At 44.5% G+C, this 25934-nt stretch overlaps 2 protein-coding genes across 13 annotated transcripts in view; both read left to right on the top strand.

The window, feature by feature from the left end:
* Positions 1–7634, top strand: part of mbnl2 (muscleblind-like splicing regulator 2) — a 55682-nt gene extending 48048 nt beyond the window's left edge. For 5 of the 12 annotated variants that reach the window (XM_052058827.1, XM_052058818.1, XM_052058815.1 and 2 more), the window contains 5 exons: positions 356–409; positions 805–955; positions 1749–1784; positions 2560–2654; positions 4676–7634. In XM_052058827.1, coding sequence (XP_051914787.1) covers positions 356–409; positions 805–955; positions 1749–1784; positions 2560–2654; positions 4676–4690 — 351 coding nt within the window. In that variant the 3' untranslated portion in view covers positions 4691–7634. The remainder of the gene's footprint in view (positions 1–355; positions 410–804; positions 956–1748; positions 1785–2559; positions 2655–4675) is intronic. The other 7 variants (XM_052058821.1, XM_052058823.1, XM_052058820.1 and 4 more) reach the window with 7 other exon arrangements.
* A 589-nt stretch (positions 7635–8223) lies between these two features.
* LOC127596414 (ras-related protein Rap-2a-like) lies at positions 8224–25336 on the top strand. Its single transcript, XM_052058941.1, has 2 exons — positions 8224–8932; positions 24755–25336. The coding sequence occupies exons 1-2, from the start codon at positions 8619–8621 to the stop codon at positions 24990–24992; spliced, it is 552 nt and encodes a 183-aa protein (XP_051914901.1). The 5' UTR covers positions 8224–8618; the 3' UTR covers positions 24993–25336.
* The last annotated feature ends 598 nt before the right edge of the window (positions 25337–25934 follow it).

The following is a 25934-nucleotide window of genomic DNA, read 5'->3' as shown; positions in this document are numbered from 1 at the left end:
CGGATGCTTTTGGTTTCTGACAAAAGTTATATAGTAAGTCTCGTTCCTAAGTTCTTTGCCCGGCAGAAATTACATAAAACATAGTCTTGTTTTGTCCAACGGTATTTCCAATTCAAGAAGTAGCAAATGTTTAATGTAGACTCAATGGGTTTTTGGTGTACGCGCATGTCTATGGTTTTGTATGTGGTATACTTGCATTCAGATTCTTTTTGTTTTTGTTTTGTTTCCTTCTCACCTATCCACAATGCAATGCTGTCCCCCCATGATGCACCTCTGCTTGCTGTTACCTGTATGTTAATACGCTTGAATCCCATTGGCCCACTGCCATCATGTGCTCGCTGCCTGCTAATTAAAGACTCAGTCGACTGCCAAAGCAATGAAGCGACCCCTCGAGGCAACTGTAGACCTGGTACTTTGACCTTTCACCTTTTGCTTTGCATGTAGCTTCTTTAATTGTACTTGTAGCCACTCACAAAGTTGAATTTTCCTCTTTTGCTTGTTGTGAAACGCTGTAATGCAATTGGAAGTTTCATAGTGTACTGTATTTAAGAACGCCAGTGGCAAGTGCAGCTTAGATGATACATTTATGAAATGAGGAAAAAACAAATCCAGTTTAATGATAAGATATTTCTGACTGTGCAAATGTTCTGAATATTTTTGATGTAGTTTTTCCTGCATTCTTGCCTTTTATGCGCTGAGCCTAGTCAAACTGTAGAGTTGCCTCTTTCATCGTTGATTTCTTTCGACGTGTAAATGGACCGCTCTTCTCTTGTGCGTGTGCTCGTGTGTTTCCCCGGCGGCCAGGCCTTTCCCCACGGCGTCCTTCAGCCACTACCAAAGAGAGCGGCACTGGAGAAGAGCAACGGTGCCAGCTCGCTATTTAACCCCAGTGTCTTGCACTACCAGCAGGCGCTGGCCAGTGCCCAGCTACAACAGCCCGCTTTCTTTCCCACAGGTAAGTGCAGACGGACAGGCATCCTCTCGTGACCAGTTACGATGGAGACATATGGGGGACCGGAGGGTCCCCCATATGTCTTTTCAATCCCAGACTTTGGCTCTTTTTCCCCTGCGAGGCATTGGGTAAATAAATTCGGGCTTCTCCAATGCAGGAACTACACGAGAAAGCCCCAAGTGTGTAGCGAAACTTCACTCCGTCACGATCGGGGCTGCTCTGGCCTTCAAAGATGACAATGTCTTTGTTTAGCCTCCACTTTGTTGATCCAGCTGAACTGCGGCTAGTACGTTAGTCTTTAGTCTGCCATCTGCAATCAGGTTCGTGTGCTCATGCCTGCAGATGGCTGGACTTTACAAAAAGTACAATGTCAAACAATCCAGCAGCGATATAAATTCAAAAAGCGCTGGTGAGAGGTGCCAAACTCCAGTCCTCGAGGGTCCCTGTCCTGCATGTTTTGTCCTCCCAACACGCCTGAGTCAAAATGACCTGCTCATCAGGCAGCTTTGCAGGAGCCTGATAACGATCCTGATCATTTGAATAAGGTTTGTTGGAGGAGGGCAGGGAAACATCTAAAACGTGAAGGATGGTGGCCCTCGAGGACGGGAGTTTGACACCTGTGCCTTTGCTAAATGGTGAGGTTAGTCCTGCCCATTTTGTCACGAATGTAACTGGTCAACGGGAACCCCTTTGCTCGCTTTCATCAACACAGTAACTTGTCTAATCTTTTGTCACTCCACTCCCTGTCAATTAACCTGCCCCCACCCTCTCTTCTCTCTATGCATGAACACACCAGGGTCAGTCCTGTGCATGACGCCTGCTAGCAGTCTTGGTAGGTTCTGACCCTAACGCTTATGTGCCTCTCTCTCCCGCTCTCTCACACACACACACACACACACACACACACAGATTCACCACGGGGAATAACTGCAGAAGATCATCGCACGTTGTTTGATGATTTAGGCTCAGTGTAAACCACACAAGTCAAATGGTCATTATGTATTTTTCTTTCTTAAAACACAGACGCAACTTCTCTCACAGCTTGTTGAAGAGGGAATTTTAAGTCAGCTAGCCACAGGGACAATTCTGCATAACTTTTTCGGTGCAGGATGGGACAAATAAATATAAAGTTATACAGTTAACAAATCACATTATATGAGTTAAGGCTCAGTGAATCTGCATTAGCGTGAAGAGGGGCAGTTTGGGCGTATTTCTTTGGGTGTAAATAGAAGAAATGATTTCAAATCTCTGCGGCCAGAAGGGTCACTGGTTTGTTGTAGTTGAAGTCTTTGGAAAAGCAGCAAATTGATTTTCCGTGTAAAGAAAGAAGATCCTAACTTGTGTTTGTAATCTGCTTGTCTCTTCTTTTTTTTTTCTTTTCTTCCTCCCTCGTTGCTTTGCATTGTGAATGGTTGCTCATCATCTGGTGTCACCCTAACGATGGCTTGCTGGCTCGCTGTCACATCCGTCGCCTTTACCACCACCATCTGCAACAACATCAACAAACGCTACGCATCACCATGCACGTGACACGCCTGTTTCCATGGTTGTCATACTGCACCAAATCCTTCCCTCTCCCTCTGCCTCTTCTCATCCTCAAAACAAAGTTCCAATGATGTACAGTGCTACGCCTGCTACTGTTTCTGCAGCAACAACTGCGGCCACAAGTGTCCCCTACGCAGCAACAGCCCAAGCCAATCAGGTTTGCTCTTTTCAAAGCTTTCTTTCATCAGTCCCCGGAGCTCTGAAGAAGTCTTTCCTTCCAACTACAAATACGTAACCTGCGGCTGAGGCCCCTCCCCGTCTGTCTCATCCACCTGTTTGGTGTGAACGCAGGAACGTGTGGGGCTTTCCCGGGGAGCAGAGCCTCCTCTGGGGTGGCCGATCGTGTTTCCTGAGAAATGCTCGGCCCCTCTAGGCGCTCTCCTCAAGTACTTCTTCAGAGCTCCCATATTTGCAATGTAGTAGTTGTGTTACGCTGCACCACTTCCTGGTTCTGTTGTGCATGTTTGTTGGGTTTTTTTTTTTTTTGAAGTTCCCACATCATGTCAAATACTTTACGTCCCTCCATCTTGCAGCAGTGGGGGAGCGGAGTTGGGGTTGGGGGTCCCCTGCATTGCTTGTGCGCTATGCAAACACACGCAGTTAGCACATTCACATATGTACAGTACCATTCAGGACATACTGGTTTCACTCCTTTCATGTGTCTTCTTGTTGCAAGTTAAAAAGCACCATTATGCATGCACGGTAATCACCTGTAAGTCTTAACGTGAAGAGTGAAAAACTGCACTTTAGGGTGAGAGTGGAGTGCACCCTGAGCTGATCACCGGTCAACACATAAGACAGCCAACACTTAACAGTAGCATGCAGATCCACCAGTCCACAGCAAACTAAACATACATGTTTCGGGGTTGTCACAGGAAGCCAGGAAAAAAAAACATACAAGCAGAAAGAACGAGTTAACTCGAAAAAAAGGGCTGGACAGAAATTGGAATCCAAACAATGCTTGTCAAGGCTAGACTGAGCTGGCCCACATCTACTGTAACCGTGTAACTTTTACTACAACAGGTCAGTTGACAAATTATACTACAGCGCCCCCTTCTGTCACTCACAACAACAGCCCCCATTTGGATGGATTTTCACTCAATGGTCCTTTTTTGTTTTGTTTGTCTGCGCCATTGCACCTGAACGGTTATTTGAGAATTGGAGGTACCAACATATTTGAAAGATCATCTTGAGCATCATGTTATCATTAGATTTCTCTAGCTCGCCCGTCCACCCTACATTTTAAATGAGATATTTAATTTGTCATACGAAATATTTTTGATGTGCCTAGCGCAACACTGCTGCAGATGATCAGGCACCTAAAAACATCTTTCACAAATATTAATGACTAAATCCCTTCCAGTCATACGGGGCATTTACAGTCTTAAAACCGCTGGCAAGATTTGAACGTAATCTGACTTTAAAGAAAGAAAGAAACAAAGAGAGAACAAAATAGCAGATTCCAAACACATTGCTCCTGTTAGCTTTGATAAACGAGTTGGTCATCAAGAAGGAGGGGTTCCAGTTTCTCTCGGGACAACTCTATTTTACACATGAAGTGGATATGTCTGTATTTTATGCATGGAATATTTTGAGATTTGATGGTTGGGTGGGTGCAGCAGCAAGTGGCCCCAGTTCAGCTATGACCCATAAATGATCATGCATGGAATCGGTTATCTTACGATCAAAGATTATCTTCTCTTTTTTTGGTGACTTCATTTGTGGCAGTTATATTGTTTTCTTTTACATCAAAACCTTTCTGCATTTGTGAAGACGATAGACAAAATGACCTCAAGCAGTAAAATGGCAGACTGAGTTTGTGCGCCGCGTATATTTTACGTCAGGAACCTTGATGGGCATCCAAGACCTCAAAAAGAGTTTACCATCTTTATTTATCGTTTTGCAAATAGGAGACCAAGAGCCACCCTCTGCCTGTGGCTCGAGAAATAGTGTCATTTCCGCTATACGTGGTGCATGCCAATTGTTCAATGCCTTCCATAAGGGATACTCCCCGCCCCCTTGTGGTGACCTTGAGTGATTGGATATGGCTCCAAGGCCATACAGAGATCGGCAAAAATACAAATATGGATCAGGATGATTCTCAAGAAAATGCGCTCCTGTGCTGGGTAGAATGTCTCATGAAATGTTCCTCCATGTCTTTGTGTGTCTCCCTTGCAGATCATCCTAAAGTAAGCGCCACAAACGGGCGTGTCAAGGAGCTGCATGAGAAAACCTCAAACTGCCCATGTGTAAATACCACCTTAGCTCTCGACCCTGCATGCTGAGAGTGTAACACTAACTGCACTTAATGCAGTGTTGGCTGAACACACACACACACATGCACACACGATGTAGGGTGTATGTATTTTTCGAAAGAGTGACCGTAAGAGTCAAAGATATTGTTATTGTATTACCGTACTCACAACATAGGCACACCACATTTAAACCCTTTCTTTCATATTTATTTGACAAAATTCCATGCAAATTATGTCCTTGTTTTGTAAAAAAACAATAATTTATATATAAATATATTATTAATATATCTATATAGATGCTTGATTTGCACTATGATGTATGGTGCACTCACGGAAACCTTGTGAGTAACCACACAGACGTTGACGGCCCAAAGTGTTTTAGTCCGGTGGGGCGCGAGTGTCGCTCTCATCAACATGGAGGAATCCATCTGCCCTTGATGCCCTATTTAAGTGTGACCTGCATCGTATCAACCCTGGAAGCACTTTGCCAAAGTCCAACCTGGAGAAGATGTTTTTGTTGCCCCCTCACCCTCCAAAAGCTGTTCGGAACACCACCGACAACATGTGAAATTGTCACGGTGCTGCCTCCTGAAACAGCATTCGGCTGGGTGGGGCTGGTCGGCCCGGGGCTCCGGGTCAGTGCCAAGGGCTTGATGGGGTTTCGTCCCAGACATCCTAAGCCATGTTGTGTGTATGTGCGTGCGCATGAGAACGGATAGTCTGCCGGCAGAACACGGCAGACTTGGCGACCGCAGCGTGTTTTGGTGGGGTTTTCAAGAACTAAACACAACGGTGCAATTAGCAACGATTTCAAGACTTGAACTCGGAGGGCTACACCCGTCTAACTGCGCCATCGCCCGTAATTCTGTTTCATTTTAGAAAACTGTAGAAGTGCCTAAACATGCTCACCAGAATCATGACCAGTTGCAGACAAGCTGGTGTCATATTTGTCTTTTGTTTTGTTTTTAATACCAACTGCCCATTGACATCACACGTGTCTTTCTGGAAGTCCCAACTATCTCTCACAACGTACCATCTTTTCTTGCCAGTAATTTACAAGAGAAATATGAGTGAGGAGGGGAAACAACTTGCGTCTAATGTATATACGTAGTTTACATTCTGAATATAGAATAGTATTTCGAGTTAGTGCTATGTGTATTATCAAAGTATGTTTGGACCCCAGTTCACCTGCACTCCAAGCAAGTCAAAGATCATGAAATGTTCCTGTGGTTTTTTTTTAACCAATCGGCAAAATCCTGTTGTCCGATGTTTTTAAAAACATGATTTCATTTGTATTCATTCTAGCCAAAAACAAATGTAATTTCATGGTGCTTGATGACCATCGACAATCCACAACCTTGGGTTTCATTCTCCTCGAATGTCTTCATGCATTGCGTTGTTTGTGTGTGTGTTTCATTTATGACTGGGGCTTACAAGGTTATATTTTGCTGTAGTATAACTTATGTTCAACTTCTTGTTAGTTACTATGTTGTAAACACATTATGAATTGAATGTAACTTATTGAGCTGTGCCACGCCATGCATAGTTGGTGGTGTGGAAGTGGAAGCATCCATTGACTTCTGAAAGCTACTGGACCTACATGACCTTCTTGTTGGGAAGAAGAAAAAAAGAATGGTGTTGCAGGAATGAGGAAGTAGAAATAGACTTGCTTGTATTGTTGGAGAACAAAATTATGTGTTTTGTGTTGATGGGATTTTACCCCCCCAAAAAAAGGAAAACAATGTAAAGATGTACTTTTCACTCTGGTATGCTAGTATTTCATAACAATATTAAGTTGTTGCTGTGGCAACCAAATGTTGCAGTTACTAAAGTTTGGTATTTTTGTAAAAGACTTTGTTTAGTTGACTTTTTCCCTAGGACACTGTACACACGGTAGATTGTAAAAAAAAAAAAAGATTAACATTTCTTATTCTTCACTGAGATTGTAACAGTGAACTAATATTTTCACGAGAAGACAACAGCCGCTGTAGCGCTGTGACTCTCACTAGACTGAATCACCATATGAATATAGAAATATGTACACACCTGTCAATGAAATGTTGATGACTTAGCCTGACAGAGGACATTCAGGCTCCACACTGACTTGTTGTATTCAGTGTAACGCAAGGGTTCAGGATTGCACTTTTCACATTGATTAAACTGTTTCCTGTCAACTACCCGAGACATTTACTTGCAACAATCGATCATGATGTTACATGGAGACGTTGTGTTTTAAACTGAATGTAGTTAAGGGGGGGAGGCAGTACCTGCACTTGAGATGTCCTTGTTTTGTTACCCACAAAGCCCTTCTCATGTATCCTAAGCATGGACGGTGGATGGTTAAAAGGCCAACGGGAGAACTTTCTGAAGTGCTGGTCCCCTGAACAGGCTCCGCGTATCCAAACTCATTGCCTTAGCTCAAGTCCATTGCGCAGATTGTTTTCTGTGAGGAGGGTTTCGGTAAAACTATTAGAAGAGACGTTCTTTTATTGACCCCCTCGTACTTTCATTTCATTTCAAATAAAGGAATAATGACTGCTATATGAAGCCATGTTTATTCAATGGAGGCCAAAAGGGCTGACGACAACGGAGTAAAGAGTCAAGGATGCGTGGAACTTGTTGACCCTGCGTGACGAGGCGGCAATTGGCTGTTTTGGCCAACAGAGGGCGACGAGCGGGAGACTGGGTGGCATCCTTGCTGCTGTGCGCCCAACCAAACAGGACAAACACACGTCTCATGACTTTGCTGTCAACCTTTTTTTATTTTTTTTTTTTTGGGGGGGGGGGGTCTTTATATTATGTTCCTCATAGTCAAATGTGCGTTGGTTTCAACGAGGTAATGTCAAATCTATTGAAAGAAAGAAATAAAGAAAATCAATGTCTCCTTTGTTTCTTTTTTATCAATATCGATTCACACACACCTGCACATATACCTGTGTATATAGATACATACATATACAAGTATGTGCGTGTGTGTGTGTGTATTTTCTCTCACTCAATACACTGATCTTTGAATATATTTTGGCACGGATGGGCCAGTTGAAATAATACGCAAAATACTATTCATAATAAGCGTGATACTGTGCCAAAGAGTAATTGAACAATATCGGGATGGTCTTCGTTTTACGACGCTAAAAAATGCATCCGTAAATCAGAACTAGCCTACTCTAACGCAATTGTAAAAAAATAATAATTCAAGGCCATAAATATGCAACGGCCAAATGAAAAGATGTTAACGGCAGATTGTTCTCGGGTATCAATAAACTACTACTAAAGGTCGTATGTCGGGACCGTCGAGGGCCTCTGTGCCCTGTACTGTATCATACTATATTTCTAATACTTTGACCGCCAAATAGGAGAGAAAACGTCGTTTATAAACACGTGTATTTGCCTGAACGTGTCAAGTAAAATTGAGTAGCCTATTCCGTCTCTTGGGTGTACCTAATGAAGTGTCCGTTGAGAGTCACCTCCCCTTCTTTCTTACGTGACATGCCGGAAACGTCCGCATGATGCAGGCAATCCAAAAGGCGTGGATTCCCTGCACTTTTTTTGTCTTGTCGGGAGCAAAAAAAAAAACATCTGTTTTTCCTTCCACTCATCATCGCTGAGCACAGAGACAGGAAAAATGTCGTTTTAGCACATTAGCAAGATGTGCAGCCGGCTCGCTTCTAATTATAGCCAGTCTTATTTCTGCCTATTGCATTATGGATGCCCGTGGAAGGGGGTTCCTTCCAGATAGCGTGGGAACGTCTCCGTAGAGGCTGAATGCAACATCTCCTCCGCCCGCACCGCATTCGTCGCGTCGTGGCCGCGGCGTGAGCGCACAACGCGAGGTCGGGATGTGCCGGATGTGAAAGCGGGGCGCGATGCGGGAGTACAAGGTGGTGGTGCTAGGCAGCGGCGGGGTGGGCAAGTCGGCCCTGACCGTGCAGTTCGTCACCGGAACGTTCATCGAGAAGTACGACCCGACCATCGAAGACTTCTACCGAAAGGAGATCGAGGTGGACTCGTCCCCGTCGGTGCTGGAGATCCTCGACACGGCCGGCACCGAGCAGTTTGCCTCCATGCGGGACCTTTACATCAGGAACGGCCAGGGCTTCATCCTGGTCTACAGTCTGGTCAACCAGCAGAGCTTTCAGGACATCAAGCCCATGAGAGACCAGATTATCAGGGTCAAGAGGTAAGGCTTCTGAAAGGTGTGTTCTTATGGATGGATGGATGGATGGATGGATGGATGGATGGATGGATGGATGGATAGATAGATAGATAGATAGATAGATAGATAGATAGATAGATAGATAGATAGATAGATAGATAGATAGATAGATAGATAGATAGATAGATAGATAGATAGATAGATAGATAGATAGATAGATAGATAGATAGATAGAACCGTATTACAAACCTACCTCAGAAGCAAAGCAGGATCAGGCCTGCTCAGTACTGTACTTGGAAGGGAAACCCGAATGGGAAAAAATGCTGGGAAGAAGATAAATTCATTAAGAATGGTGCACTATTTTTACATTTTGTGTTGAAAAGCAGCCGATGAACTTTGCGGCCATACACTCACATACATATGACCAACTCAGGATGTGCTTCTGATCACTTAGTTCAGACCATTACTCAATAAATCCACTGAGATCACCCCACAGCATAGTTGGGCCTTATCTTGGATGGCTTTCATCAGATGACAAGACTGTAAAAAATCCCTTTTTGACATCATGTGACGAGACCGATGAGGCCTTCAAACGCTCTAAGCTCACTGTGATCTACACATTTGAGATGAGGAGGCACAATGACATCACATGATATCAGTTTGAGGACAAGATCCAGGAATGTGCACTTTTTTCCATGGGTACTTTTGTCTTGGCTGTGCATGTTCACGGTTGTTTTTTAACAGTGGCCTGTATGTGCCCTGAGATGAAGAGATGAAAGGCCTGATTATCAGATGTCTCTTAAAGATTCTCATAAGTGATGGTCCTGGGTTGTAATGTGTTTTACGAGTGATTTTTTTCCCCCTCCCCACTCTGAAAAGAGTCCAGCCAACAACCTACTTATGATGGCAATCCTTTATATATGTAGACAACCCCTAGTTTGGCTGACTGCCAGGGGCGGAGCGACAGACCCACTGCCGCAGTTATGTTTTGTAATATTACCTTCATATTTAAAAAATAAACTCTGTTTTAACTAAAGAACATACAAATCTTACAGTCAACATCAGTCAAAATCATTACTTTCATACCATAGTAAGCAAACAACATGGCCGAGAATTAATTGTTTGTCAGACCATCAACAATCATGGTTTCATAAAATAAAATGTGCACGTATCCCAAGCTTGCACACACTCGTAATATAAACGGGGGGGGGGGGGGGGGAGGACAAAAACAAGTAAAAAGCAACATTGAGAATTGTGAAAAAAGAAGAAACGTTCCTGTAATTTCGCTTTTTAAATATGATTTTAATGAATGAGCCATTGATTGCAGAATGCAAAATGGTGTTGGCCGTTTGTAACAAGAGATGACTCCAATTGGCTGTCAGTGAGCGAATGAGTGCTTTGAGATAGCAGTCCATGATGAGAGAACACAAAACCAAAGCCACTTCAAAGAAAAGGGCATTATGTAGTAGGGATGTAACAATGTCCAAATATCACAACACAATAGTATCACGATACAGACCTGACAATACAATGATTTTCACAATATTGTGAGGAGGTCGGCAATGTAAAAAAGGTCACAATACTATAAAGCTCATGATACTTTTTCTACATACATTCTTGCTGTTGGAGGCTGTAAATTTCCCCAGTGTGGGACGAATAAAGGATATCTTATCTTATCTTCCTGATCATAGCAGTGACAAAGAATAGGCTAGCCCTGTCATTTTAGTGTCATGTGTTGCTGTGCTCGGCTGAATCGGGCGAACATAATGTTTTTGGCAAAGATGTAGTGCTTTTAATGTCGTAACATGACAACGGCAGTATTCGTGGCAATATTAATATCACAATATCATGAATATCGTTACATCTCTGCTACATAGTAAATTAAGCTCAGTAAAATGTCCTTTTTTACATAGTTATTCCAGTTTGATTACAAGTGTGATGGGCATTGTTCCGGATGTGTGAATTTTATTTCATGAAACCCTGACTGTGGTTAGGATGATAAAGGATGACAGACACATTCACGGCCAATCCTCACCGAGGTGTTGTGTCACCTTGGCCACCCCACTGAAAATATTCTAGCCACGTCGCTGGCTGTGCCATGACAATTGCTTTACGATCGGCATATTTTACAAAACAAAGCATTCAGGGGTGTAATAAAAAACGATTTCAACTAGAAAATCGATTTTTGATTTAAAAGATGTGAGTGCCTTGAATTAAACTGAACCGAATCGTTCCACTTTGAAATACCCCAAGGTGTTTATCAAACTGTTTTCTTTGTGTTTTTTTTGGAGCGATATACTGTATTTTAGAATGAAATGACACCTTTACGGCACTGGCAAGTTCATTTAAATGTATGTAAAAAAAAAAATAGTCATTGCATCATACCCTCTCGAATTGAGTCATACCATATCGAAACGAATTGTAATCCCAAAGAGTTGATCCAAATTGAATCATTTCACTTTCAAGTCGAACTCGCCTCGAATCGTTTTGTACTCCATGCATCAAAAATCATATTTCGTCATCTTTTTTGGAGGTGCACCCCACCCCCCGACCCCACCCCCAGTGTCCCAATATAATAAAAGAATATTGGGACACTGTCCTCCATGTGCTGTGTGCCTACCAAATGTGCATGTGGCCCATGAATAGTTCATGGTTCTATTTCACACAGCTCTACTTCTCAAGTGGCTTTTTACAGTGTATGAGGCGCATCCTTATATAATCATAACATCTATCTGATTACTTGATTACCCTTCACTTTTTTCCTCCAAAGTGCACTGCATGCTGCAAAAGTCCATTTGGAATGTGAGAATGGAGGGTTATATATCCATAGCCTGTCTTTAGCTGTATGCCGAGCTTTAGCTGTATGCTAAGAGCGAAAGGGACATAGATTCCCTGATCCACACAACCAGGATCTACAGCAGCGACATCGGGATGTCATTCAGGCTTGAGAAATGTAGTCGGATGGTGACTAAGAGAGGAAAGGTAGTCCGCACTGAAGGGGTCTCATTCCCTGAAGGAACAATAGCAGACATTGAGGACAGCTACAAGTACCTTGGTATACCACAAACCAATGGCAACCTCGAACTGGCAACAAGGAAAGCGGCTACGGCCAAATACCTCCAGCGAGTGAGGCAAGTCCTAAGAAGCCAGCTCAATGGCAAGAATAAGACCCGGGCAATAAACAGCTATGCCCCGCCAGTGATCAGATACCCTGCAGGAATAATAAGGTGGCCAAAGGAAGAGATTCAGACCACGGACGTTAAGACCCGAAAGCTCCTAACCATGCACGGAGGGTTCCATCCCAAATCCAGCACCCTGAGACTGTACGCAAGCCGAAAGGAAGGAGGCCGGGGACTAGTGAGTGTGAGAGCCACTGTCCAGGATGAAACATCCAAGCTTCATGAATAGGGAATCAAGGAGAAGGCTCCAACGGATGACGTACTCAGAGAATGTCTCAGACAATGGGGAACAGAAGATGAGGCGCTGGAAGAGGGACCATCATGGGAGGACAAGCCCCTACACGGGATGTACCACCGGACCATAACTGAAGTGGCTGATCTCAAGAAATCCTATCAGTGGCTAGAGAGGGCTGGCCTGAAGGACAGCACAGAGGCAGTCATCCTGGCTGCTCAGGAGCAGGCCTTGAGCACCAGAGCCATCGAGGCCCAGATATACCACACCAGACACGACCCAAGGTGTAGGTTGTGCAAAGAGGCACCTGAGACTATCCAACACATAACTGCAGGGTGTAAGATGCTGGCAGGGAAAGCCTACATGGAACGCCATAACCAGGTGGCTGGCATAGTCTACCGAAACATCTGTGCGGAGTATGGACTGGAAACCCCAAGGTCAAAATGGGAAACACCTCCGAAGGTGGTGGAGAATGACAGAGCGAAGATCCTGTTGGACTTCCAGATCCAGACTGACAAGATGGTAATGGCGAACCAACCAGATATCGTGATCATAGATAAAGGGCAGAGGAAAGCCGTTGTAGTGGATGTAGCGGTCCCAAGTGATGGAAACATCAGGAAGAAGGAACATGAGAAACTCGAGAAATACCAAGGGCTCAGAGAGGAGCTGGAGAGAGCCTGGAAGGTAAAGGTGACAGTCGTGGCTGTGGTGGTCGGAGCACTCGGGGCAGTGACCCCCAAACTAGATGAGTGGTTGCAACAGATCCCGGGAACAACGTCGGACATCTCAGTCCAGAAATGTGCAGTGCTGGGAACAGCAAGGATACTGCGCAGAACCCTCAAGCTTCCTGGCCTCTGGTAGAGGACCCGAGCTGAATGAGGGACGGACACCACCCGAGGGGTGAGATGAGGATTTTTTTTATATATATATTTACCATTGCCGCGGGTCAAACCTTCACCATTATGAAAATGTCATTAAAGTACACCAGGGGTGCCCAAACATTTTTGACCTTTGACCGAAGATCTACTTTGCGATCGTCCAACTTCCCACGAGTGCCCCTTTACCCCGCACATGCACGCACATCCACACGCATGCCATGATGAGCAACAACCTTAACTGGCGTAGCTCACGTGTTTTGTTTTTAAATGCTTCTCTCGGCCCTCCAGAATCCCATTCTTTGCCCGTGCCATCGATGAACTGTCCATGAAATAAGCTCTGAATGAGAATAATTATAATAAAAGATACAGCGCAACAGCGCTGTTGACAAGCTGCAATTCCAAACAGCTGAACGCCAACAACCTCCGGTGATGCAGATCACGTGCCACCGTACATTAAAGATGACCTGCTTTATTTTGTTCTCGTTTTTGTGAAAGCGAGACTGATGAGATGATTAGGGTGCAGTGTGCATTAACACAAAAAAATATATTACTGACATGCACCGAGACACACAAATTGTTTATTTTTCAGTAATGAAGGGTTCGGTGAATGTGCATATTAAAATTTCTCAAAAATGTGCTGTGCTAGAAATGGCTTAAAAACTTTTTTTTTTTAATTTTGAAATCACCATCAACAATGTTTAGGTATATATAAAGCCATCTTTGATAGAAATTTGCTGTTGATTGGTGTAGTTATTGTGAGAAATTATTGATGTGATCAGTGTCTTCAGTGACATGAATATTCTAGTTAGAAACATTTAATTAAGGGTGTTTTGAGCAAATCTGTTATTTCAGAAGTGTACAAACTGGTACCGTATTTTCCGCACTATAGGTCGCATCGAAAAGTCTTCCATTTTCTTCAAAGCTCACGGGGCGCCTTAAGATCGTCTTTTGTATGGTAATTACGGTAATATTTCCGGCTTGATTATTTGACGTCCCAAAATGGCTGCTTGCAAGAGACACGCATACAATGCCGATTTTAAACTTACAGCGATCGGTTACGCTATTGAAAAGGGAAATAGAGAAGCAGCGACAGAGTTCAGTGTGAACGAATCAACGGTGCGGAAGTGGCGGAAGCAACAAGACGCCCTGTGCCAGGTAAAGTAGACTCAAAAGAGCTTCCTTGGAAACAAAGCACGATGGCCACAGTTGGAGAACCAACTCGAACAATGGGTTGTTGTGCAGAGAGCACAAGGTATTATTTTGTCTAGAGTCACAATTGGAATAAAAGCAAAAGCGCTGGCACGGGAACTTAAAAGAAATGAATTCAGTGGCGGTCCTTCTTGGTGCTTTCGATTCATGAAAAGACGTCATCTCTCTATTGGCACACGAACGACTGTTTCGCAGCAACTACCTCAAGACGACAAAGAAAAGCTTGCCACTTTCCGTGCATACTGCAAAAATAACATCACTGAAAAAAATTATCCGACCAGAGCACATCGTCAACATGGATGAGATTCCACTCACCTTTGATAATCCTGTTCACCGCACTGTGGATAAAATGGGAGCGCGCACGGTGATTGTTCGCAACACAAGTAATGAGAAAGCATCCTTCACTGAGTTCTCGCCTGCCAGGCTAATGGCCAGAAACTTCCACCCATGGTTATTTTCAAGAGGAAGACCGCGCCAAAAGGAAACTTTCCAACCGGCGTCGCCATCAAAGCTAACTCGAAGGGGTGGATGAATGAAGAAAAAACGAATGAGTGGCTGAGAGAAATTTACGTCAAGAGGCCGGGCGGCTTTTTTCATGTAGCTCCATCTCTATTGATCTGCGACTCTTTGCTCTCCCATATCACCGATGGCGTCAAAAAACAAGTGAAGGACACTAATTCAGTGCTGGCCGAAATTCCGGGTGGATTGACAAAAGATCTCCTGCCACTAGATGTTGGTGTCAACAGGGCTTTTAAAGCTCGACTGCGAGCTGCGTGGGAGCAGTGGATGACCGAAGGCAAACACACCTTTACCAAGACGGGAAGACAGCGCCGAGCCACATACGCCACTATCTGCCAGTGAATTGTAAATGCCTGGGCTGATATACCAATCTCAACCGTGGTCCGAGCTTTCAGGAAGGCAGGAATTCTCACTGAACTGCCAGACATCAGGAGCGACACCGATTCTGATAATGGAGACTTTGTCGAGGCATCCATGTTGGATGCCGAATTCGCTCAGCTGTTCAATTTGGACACGGAGGCAGAAGGATTTGAGGGATTCCCTGATGATGAATGAACTAAAAAAGTTAGCTTTACATGCTTCTTTTGTGTGTTCACAACTGAACAAGGCTGGGCGTGATGTGAAAATTGATATTTGAACAATGTTGAGTTCTTGTTATTGCTTTGCACTATTTCTGTCACATTACGCACGAAGCAGGGAAAGGGAACTGCTTCGTACGTAACAGAGAAAACGAAAGTAAGCGGATCCCCGAAAATAGCAGACACCAACAAGGACTCTGTCAAAACAATAATATTTATTATAAACAAAAATCCCGCCTAATAAATAACAGAAAACGCTGGGCAAAACAAGCACCAGGAAATAAGGAACGCGACAACAGAAAGTGCTGGTAAAAACGAGCACCAGGAAATAAGGAAATGCTACAAACGAAAACGCTTGCAAAACAACGGCAAGGAAAGTATGTAATACTACGTGTACATTTGAGACACTGAGTCCTGTGGGAGGACGATAACATAGCCAACCGCGAAATGGTAGCGCACAATAAGTCTTGGAATATGGGCAATAGCAGTGGCACGGCATATAATACTCCGGCAATGGGTCAAACGCCGGAGCACCTAGATGTAGCAGGTGCAATCACTGGAAAATAGGCAGCAGGTGTGTAGCCGGCAGAAGTGAACGCGTGCCACCTGCTGCCGAATATGGAACATAATAATAATAATAATAATACATTTTATTTCTAAGCGCCTTTCAAGACACCCAAGGACACTTTACAATCAGACAAAAACAATAAAACAATATCATTTCGAGTGATATTGTGCTTGCACTTTCATTTGATTTACCGTCACGGTATCAGACTGCTCTTACTACGTGATAAAATGTTGCACTAACTGTTATAACGTGCTGTTGGTTAAGTGAATGCTTTATTAAATAAGTTTCGTTGACATATGATCGTTGTTTGCATTTGCTTGATTGTAGCTCCATCTATTGGATGCATTGTAGATTGCGCCCTATCGTCCAGTGCGTGCAATATATGAGAAAAATTAAAATATAGGCCATTATTTGAAGGTGCGCCTCATAATCCAGTGTGTCTTTCCGTGCGGAAAATACGGTAGTCCTTATTACATATATTACATACATATTATTACATAATCGGTACCCAGAAGTAGTAAAACGTCTCCGCCGCGTGATTATGATAACTCGATTATGATAACTTGATGCTGTTAGTATATTTATGAATTAAATATGATGACATTCACGCACATGTCCACGAGGATCTGCCTGTGCCCGAACAAATTCACCAAAAATCCCACTAGACCAGGGGTCTGCCTCCTGCGCCCAGTTCAGGCATGGTCCCAGCAGGCGCAAGATTTGATGGGCTTTCTGCCACCAAATTTTCAAATGCACCTAAGATGTGCCAGCATGGCGCAGAGCAGTCTGACAAATTCGCAATTGCATAGCAAGCCTTGCGCGTGCACGAAAATCTGGATACGCTAGCATTTCCGCTTGCGTCATGCTACGAAAACAGAACCCTGTAAGATTATCCTTAGCAATTATTCTGTGATGTGGGGTCTGTTAAGAGTATTTTTCCCCCTCCCGAATTATGCATGTTGAAAAAAAATATATAAAATATATATGTGACAAATCCTTGTGTGTGGTCAACACATGGGTCAGCCAATACATGGCCTCCATGATTGTGATGTGCAACGGAACTAGAGCAAAGTAGGAAGTGACCTGACACTGTTGCCAGATGCAATAGGCCAGCAAGTGGTTGTGTTGAATGCGTCATGATGCAAAAATAACAGGGAGAGTGTTGCAACCACTAGCAATTAGCCTAGCTTTGTCACGTTGCGTGGTGATGAACCCCAAAAGCAGGCAGGAGGGAGGAGCAGGGTGTACTTGAAGAAGTGTATTGCTAAAACACAGAGAAAACAAAATCCAAAAACAATCATAGTCCAAAGTAGCAAACAAAAATAGCAACTGAAGCTAAAACAGAATTGTGATCAAAACATGACCGAAACAAACCTGACAGCAGCAAAGGAAGAGCAAACAAACTAACATGACAGTAGCAAAGAGCAAACAATGACGTGACACTGAGTCTTCGGGCAGGAGTCCTTTTATACAACTAATAATTACATAATGACCAAAAGGTGTGCAACTGCAAGGGAAGTCCGACAGTGCCACCTGTTGGTCCCAAACCAAATCATGACAAGCTTCTTCTAGTTCCATTTTTATGACTACTTTGTCGAATTGTTGTCTAGTTTTGGGCAGGCTGGAGGCCCATTTCACGGTACTAAAAGAGGTACAGTGCACTCCGCTTAATAGAACTCTGGTTAATAGAGTAACCCGCTTAATAGAGCAAAAGGATCTGGAACGGATTTGCCTAATGCAATTTCCTATAAAGATACTCCGCTCAGTAGAACAGATCTCCGCTTAATAGAACAGGCCGTAAGCAATGAAAATTGTAAACTAGTGGTTTTCGAAGTGTAGCAATCGCGATACCACTATCGCGAGAAAACGCGATACCACTGCTATGCTGTTGCGCCTACGATTACGCCATACAATGTTGCGCAATGTGTAGTTCTAGCCGTATAACAGGTAGCACGCGTCACTCCACACATAGACACACGCACGTCACAATGGTTTCAACTTCATTCAAGAGACGAGGGCTATCACCTGCGGATAAGAAGGACATACTCAGACGATACGATGCATTGCCGGATTCTCAGAAGGATTGTACACCCGCGGTTTCCAGGACTTCCCTCTTATCCAGCGCATTGAGAGGGAAGTCAACCGCAAAATTACGGACTCCTGTTTCCAGACAAAAGTAACGAAATTTTACTCGTGATTTGAGATGTTTGACTGAAGCAGTGTTGTTTGATTAAAGATATGGACGTCCACAGTCGAAATATCTCTTCTAACTCGTCAGCAGGGGTTTTTCTGTGTGCATAACTAGGTCGTCGACGTGTCTGATGACCATCTCCGGTTAATAGAAACTCCGCTTAGTAGAACAGAAGCGCTTCGGCCCAATGGTGTTCTATTAAGCGGAGTGCACTGTACTGTATTGTGTATTGTATTGTGGGAAGAGACTCAATGATTGTGTGCTGTGATTGTCATCTGAATTACACCACCAACTCAAACACATGTAAGAACAAACTTGACGATTTCTTGCTTGCTCGTGGACCCCACAAGGTCTCATGATAATAATGATCATGACTCGCGAGTGAGAGCTTGAGTCTGTTTTTGTTGCAGAAAAACAAAGCTTTCCCATTGGCGCAGATGTTCTGACGAGCACCAGATGAATTTTGCAGCTGACAAAGGGCCTCAAACGGCCCATCGTTGACAGTTATGACGCCGTGTGCACGTTGTGCTCGCAGGCCGTCGACAACACGTTATGGAACCTTTAGGAGATGATCCTCCTTGCTGATCCACATTTGTGCTGAGTCAGCCAACAACATGCGGTGAAGTTGCATGAACCCGCTCACCAGAACCTAATGGAATTGAGTTGTGTTGGAAGCCAAAAAGACATCAGGCGTCCATTAGGGAGTCATGTAAACTGGAATGCGGGGCTCTTATGTGGGAAAAAATGTGTGCTGCAGACCTCGCTCTCACACGAGGCTGCATGCTGTTCCATGCCAGAGTGCGAGCTAGCATGCGCCGCCTGCCGACGCCCAGTTCCATACTTTTTTACACAATCGGATCATCTCGCTGTGCGTGAGCTGAGTCGGTGGGGGGAAAGCTGCTTCAAAGTCGCCTTTTCACGCCGCACTGATGCTGTGTCAAATAGCAGGATGGAAACGGGAACAGGGTGGAGACCAAAACGAGGCATCTCAGGGGGCCCTCTGGTGTGGCCTCAAAGCAGCATTTAGATCTCAGGCTTTTAGCGGCGGCCATCAACAAAAAAGCAAGTCATTAAAGCAGCCAGGCGTGTTTGCGGCTCACTAAACATGGTCCTTGTATTATCTGTGTAGCTCAGACATAAAAAAAAAGACTCCTCCGATTTTGTCCAGGACAATGGGAACGTGATTGAAATTGGCCCAATCGCTCTTTTTTTATCGCAGTATTGCCAAGAAGCACAGAATTCGAGGAGACCTGTTGAGTTGTACTACAATACAACTTGGAAAGGTGTATGATTTGTTTGTGTATTTTGCACACATTGGTCGCAGTGTGTGTGCGTGTCCAAATTTGTAACAGATGTAGACTGCAGCATTGAAGGCATTCGTTCTTTTTTGCTTGCTTGCTGCTGCTGCGGGGCTTGTAAAATGGCTATTTCGCACAGCAGGTAGCTTTAATAAGGTTACATGGGCCCTGAGGATACAAGCAACTTTTTGGGGGAGGCGCGGTTTGGCGAGTTCTAAACACTGTTTCCCTTTGTGTATGTTCCCAGAAAGGCAGCCCTCAGCAGTAATTAGATACGACTAGAGTTTAACTCATGCGTCTTTTAATGACAATGCAGCATGTTTGCAGGCTTATAGCCTCATAAACAGCAAACACGAACATCGGGAGGCTATCTGCCCCCTCAAATGTGAGCCACAGAGAAAACTGCATCTCAAGTGGAAATTTGTTGTACAGTAAATTGAACGCACTGAAAATCTGAAATATTAGCACAATTGAAATTACACTGGGGGGCCCGGTAGTCCGGTGGTTAACACGTCGACTTCACAGTGTGGAGGTACCAGGTTCGATTCCAGCTCCGGCCTCCCTGTGTGGAGTTTGCGTGTTCTCCCCGGGCCGACCTGGGTTTTCTCTGGGTACTCCGGTTTCCTCCCACATTCCCCAAAAAAACATGCATGGCAGGCTGATTGAACACTCTAAAGCAGGGGTGCTCAAACTTTTTGGATCGAAGATCTACTTTTCGATCAACTAACCTCCTGGAATCTTCCCTTACTGGCACGCACGCGCGCACGCACACACACACACACACACACACACACACACACACACACACACACACACCCTGATGAGAAACAGCCTGAAACTGAGGCATGTGACGCACTTCTGCAGCCTGTTAACTATCGTAGCTCACACGTACCGTTTTAAAGTGCTTCCCTGGGCCCTCCTAGATTCCTATTCTTTGCTTGTACACGAAGCAAACTGAATGAGAATAATGTCGATAAAAGATAGAGCGCAACAGTTATGATCACAAGCTGCAATTGCAGACTGCTGAGAGCTAACAACTTCCGGCGACATAATCACGCGCCACCGTAAATTCAAGATTTACCTGCTCTATTTTATTTTAAAATATTTTTTGGGGTGAAAATTAGACTAATAAGATGATTGGGGTGCAGTGTACATTAACACAATATATATATATATATATATACGAACAGACACGAATGCGAGATTATCTGACAGAATTTTGAGGTGTCAAAACTAATCAATGAATTGATAATCAATAGAATATCAAATGAAGCGACAATTATCGTAATAATACAGTAATCGCTTATAGCAGGGGTGTCAAACATACGGCCCATGGGCCGGAACCGCCCCGCAAGGAGGTTCAATCAGGCCCACAGGATAATTTAAAAGTGAAAAAAAATGCAAAAATGACACGGAATTAATAATTTTAGTAAGGTGCAATTCGGGGAGTATCCGCTAGGGGACACACTGTCTTTTTTATCAGAGAAGAAGACAAAGGCAGCCTCAGTCTGTCACTGAGACAGACCCAACATAGCAGACGCTATCAAGGAAATGTGAATACTTTATTCTTTACACATTTAATAGCACTCTCCTTAGTTTGTAAGAACGAGATCCCGGTTACAAGCGGCCGAAATGAGTTTTCTCCGCAGGGTGTCCGGGCTCTCCCTTAGATATAAGTTGAGAAGCTCGGTCATCCGGGAGGGGCTCAGAGTCGAGCCGCTTCTCCTCCACATCGAGAGGAGCCAGTTGAGGTGACTTGGGCATCTGATTCGGATGCCTCCTAAGCGCCTCCCCGGTGAGGTGTTCCGGTCATGCCCCACCGGGAGGAGACCCCGAGGAAGACCCAGGACACGCTGGAGAGACTATGTCACCCAGCTTGCCTGGGAACGACTCTGGATCCCCCGGGGAGAGCTGGAAGAAGTAGCTAGGAAGAGGGAAGTCTGGGCTTCCCTGCTAAAGCTGTTGCCCCCATGACCCGGCCCCGGATAAGCGGTAGATATTGGATGGATGGATGGATGGATGGATGGACGTACTGATTATGAATCGCTTCCTTGTTTTTCAAAGTCTTGTAGATTTGAGTCTTTCCGACTCCAGGCATCTCCTGAATGTTTCGTACTTTGTTCGTTTAATCAGATACATATCACTTTCCCTTCCATGGTCATTACTCTCTCCCTCTTTCTTCAGCTTCCCCACCCTCCCTGTACTCTGCAACTTGAAGTAACTGCGCCACCTGGTGTTGAAATACCTGTCAATTCAAGTCCAAACGGAATGAATGCAATCAAACCTTAATTGTGCACCAATCTTCGGCGGGCCGGATTAAAAAGACCAACGGGCCGTATCCGGCCCGCGGGCCGTATTTTGCTCGCAACGCGCTAGAAAATGGATAAACAAATAAATAAATAATGGGAAAGACTTGTGCTGTACCATACAACGAAGTCTCTTAGCGTCCCAAATTAGTGATTGAATTTGATTTCGGGATGGCGTCATGTTGATGGAAAAGAACAAAAAATTGTTAGTAATGTCAAAAATCAAGTGAAACTAGCCGTCATGGCCCCAAGCGGGCCAACTGCAAAATAAAAGCTAATTATGGTTTTTCCATTGCCGTCAATGTATTTTCTGGTAAGCTTTTATTTTGAAGTTAGACTTTGCGTTGGCAGCCTGTTATGTTATGAGTATGCTTACAGTCTACTTGACATACATTCCTGGACACACTCACCAAATAAACTGTTTTGTTTTTATAAGTTACCCGAATAACTGATGGAGTCGTAACACTGTCACAACGTGCTAAAGAGAAATGGAATAAGAGAGGGTACTGTGCGCTCATGTGAGGTCCCGGTATGCCTTTAAAAGTTCCGGTAGGCTTGAGGCTGAAATTGACAAATGCTGGCATTTCGTACCGCTGCGTACCGGCCGACATAAAGTACTGAGTAAGATACAGTCACATCTGCTTTTACTTTGGAAAAAATGGCTAAACCAGTTACACAGTTTCCAAAAGCTGTTGAGAACAATAACAATTTCCTCTTGTGTGATATTGCCTAATTTATTTTTAGTTGGGTTTTTTTTTAATCACTTGGTTAAAAAACCTTAACCAGGAGAAAAATACTTTTCTAATACAATTTATTGCAAAATAAAATGTCAGGTTATTCGTTTAATCGCTATAAAAATCAATAGACTAGATTTGAAAAATATGAGACAGTCACAACCTTACCAGAATTACATGGTATTGCATTCACGTTCAAAGCAGTAAAACATGCTTTGGAATCAAATTCAGGAAACACCTTTTTTGTTTTGCACATCTGTTATCGTTCAGTGTCGGCAGTGTTGAGAGTGGAATGTTTCCTTCCCGACTTGTTCAATAAAACGGCGATGTTCGGCACACAATTTTAATTAATAAACAGCTTCTATATTTTCACACTTTCTTTTGTGTTCAAGTAAGCGAGAGACTCTGTGATTCTTATATGCCGTGAAATGAAACGATCGACAATTGGGAAACGACCCAAAGCAAAACATTGCAAAATAGAGAAGAAACTGGTTGTGTTGAGTGTTTGTGTAATATGTCTCAAAAAGTCTTTCACCACAGTAAAAAATACTTAGGAGTAAGAGTTTGCAACCACCAGATAAGCAAACAGTTCGCCCAGCTTCTTCCGCTCTTCCTTTTCTTCTTCATATTTTTCAGCAGTCTGGATGGCCTTTGGCACAATGCTGGCCGTTGCAGGTCGGGGTTAGTAGTGTTCATGTTGTTCTCATGTATGCAATTTTAGGGGGTGTTAAAAACTGTTGGGAGGCCACGTAACACTCCCGATCTTTGGCAGCATTTCTATGGGTTTTACAATCAATGAAATGCAAATGTAAATGGTGAAAAGGAATCCTGATGCGCATGGCCTTCAATGAATGTCTCGCACTCACTCAGAAAACACAAAAGAAGCTGAAAGTGGCACCAACTGTTGCAGTATATTTGTGGAAGTGGGCACAATTTGGCCAACGAATCCCTGACCCGCCACTGCATTTCTACTCGGACAACACAAGCAGTCCAAGGAATGCCACTTGGCTGCGGAAATCATGCAACTAACCCCTGCGAGGCAGAACTGTGCCAGCATGCAGCCCGGCATGGCAACAAACAACGAAGCGAGCTCTCCACCCGCCAGACCACGGAGAAGCCGGCACTCCCTGCGCCTTTGGAGATATATTTAGAGAGTCTCCTGAGAGACTGTCAGCTTGCATTTGCCCACGTGGCTCTCTCCTTGTTCACACCCTGACTGCACACACAGGTCAGACGACAAGCTTGTCCATGCCACTCTTCCTTTCTTTCTGAAGGATGCGCCTTCCCTCCGGCATCTCACAAAAGCAGAGGCAGGAGGTCAGCAATCTGTAGCGCACTCACAGTGGACACTAAAAGCAATAAAGAATTTGTAATCGCTGATTTCTTCAAGTAGTCACTGAGATGTGGTGAAACACCCGCGTGACTTCTGTGCAAGGCATTGTGTGTTCACATCACAATCCGGGACGCTTGAAAAATTAGCTGGAATGTTTCTTTGCCTTCTTTGTCTTCCCTGCGATTGACTGGTGACCAGTCACAGAACCCCTGGCCCCTCCCCCTTATATCTCAAAAGCGATTTCAAGTGGATGTAAGTGTGTTGTAATTCTTCATTCGTTATGCATTTTGACAGAAAAGTGTCAGAGGCCTTTGTCGAGAAACCAGAGAACTGGTTTCAGTTTTGGGAAACATGTTTTGGCATCCATGTCGTTTTCAATGTTCATTCATATTCCGAGATGTGATTACTGCATCTGTCGCAGGAGGTGTTTTCACGTTTTTCAATAACCTTTTATCCATTACTCGCTCCAGCCTGGTCTCCTCCTCGTGTCTTGCACACGAGCAATCGATGTGCCGCTTGCATGCCAAGCAAAGACGTTGTTACAAAGAAGTCTTCTTTTGTCGTGACAGTTCACTAATGGGACCGTCTACAGATATTAGACACCCACGGAGGGCTGGCAGCTTCCTGGGAAGCCGCAGGAGCCGCGTTTGTCGCTTTCCTCTTGCTCCAATGTGCATCCTTCTTGCGGTTTCAGCAACTGACAATATGTAGGCCGACACTCACTGCATCACCAAGTGTTCCTCGGGAAGTTCCTGTCGTCGTGTTAATCCAAAACAGAGTACACTGCAGGTATGACAAGTGGCTCCGTCTTCTCTTTTCAGGTACCAGCAGGTGCCGGTGGTGCTGGTGGGAAACAAGGTGGACCTGGAGGACGAAAGGGAGGTGTCGCCCAGCGAGGGCCAGGCACTGGCGGAAGACTGGGGCTGCCCCTTCATGGAGACCTCCGCCAAGAGCAAGACAATGGTGGACGAGCTTTTCACTGAGATTGTGCGGCAGATGGATTTTTGCCCACTGCCCGACCGCCGAGAGGCATGCTGCCCCGCCTGCAGTGTACAGTAGCAGCCCGTCGGCCTGCCGCCGGGGCCTCCGGGCTGATGGATCCGAAGATGCGAACAAAGGCAATTCAAATCACGTTGATCGATTGAAGTTGGAGAGGACTCAAGGAAGAATCTTGCTGTTGCCATTCCTTTTTCCCATGTAAGGAATGCACTTTGGCTGAGAGGCATGCTGGGAAATGTAGGAAAGCACCCAGCGAGGCTGACAAGTGAGATGAAATCTAATCCCTCTAGCACGGGGTGGATTTCCCTTTGAACTCGCACATCCATCGCCCCCCTCCTGCTAAACAGCCAATTTCAGGGGCTTTCCCCAAAGGCGGCGCCGTGCCAAAGCCACCTTAAAAGCCATCGACAAAGAGGATCGGAGCCCTAAATCAATTTGGGAAGCCAAAAAGAAAAGACAGCAGCAAATGGACACAGTTTCTCCGGTTTCCCTTTCGCACTCCTAATGAGGGTGCATAGACCAAACATCAGCTTTCTACACAGATGTCAAGCAGCACCACGACGCTGTCACACCAGAGGTCGGGACACTCGTCGGCCCGCCTAACTATGAATGAATGATGAGATGAATGAATGTCTCGGAGTCAAAAGCTGCACCTTCTGAGGGGATTCACTCGGAAAATCCCAAATGTCACGTATACGGATGACGTGCGCATGAAGTCATACTCTCACGCTGATCTCGAGTACAGTCTCCCCCAAAGAGACAATGTCAGTCAATCATTGTTGAAATGCGCAGTCACTTGACACCTTACAGACGATACAAATGCCTCGTATGCCGAACATGATCGTGACAGTGTATCTTGAATTGCATCATTTAGTGGCTCTCATCAACACTTATTTTCAACCAAAATAAAAAAAAAACTCTTTATGCACCATTGTAGCACACTGGTTTGTATTCCTTTCCCGAACGGTGTGCAGTTTCATCCCACAGTTCAAAAAACACAAA

This window comes from Hippocampus zosterae, chromosome 2, assembly GCF_025434085.1.
Source record: "Hippocampus zosterae strain Florida chromosome 2, ASM2543408v3, whole genome shotgun sequence".
In the NCBI taxonomy this organism is placed as follows: domain Eukaryota; kingdom Metazoa; phylum Chordata; class Actinopteri; order Syngnathiformes; family Syngnathidae; genus Hippocampus; species Hippocampus zosterae.
Note: the sequence above shows the minus strand (reverse complement) of the source record. Positions and strands in the feature narration are given on the sequence as shown.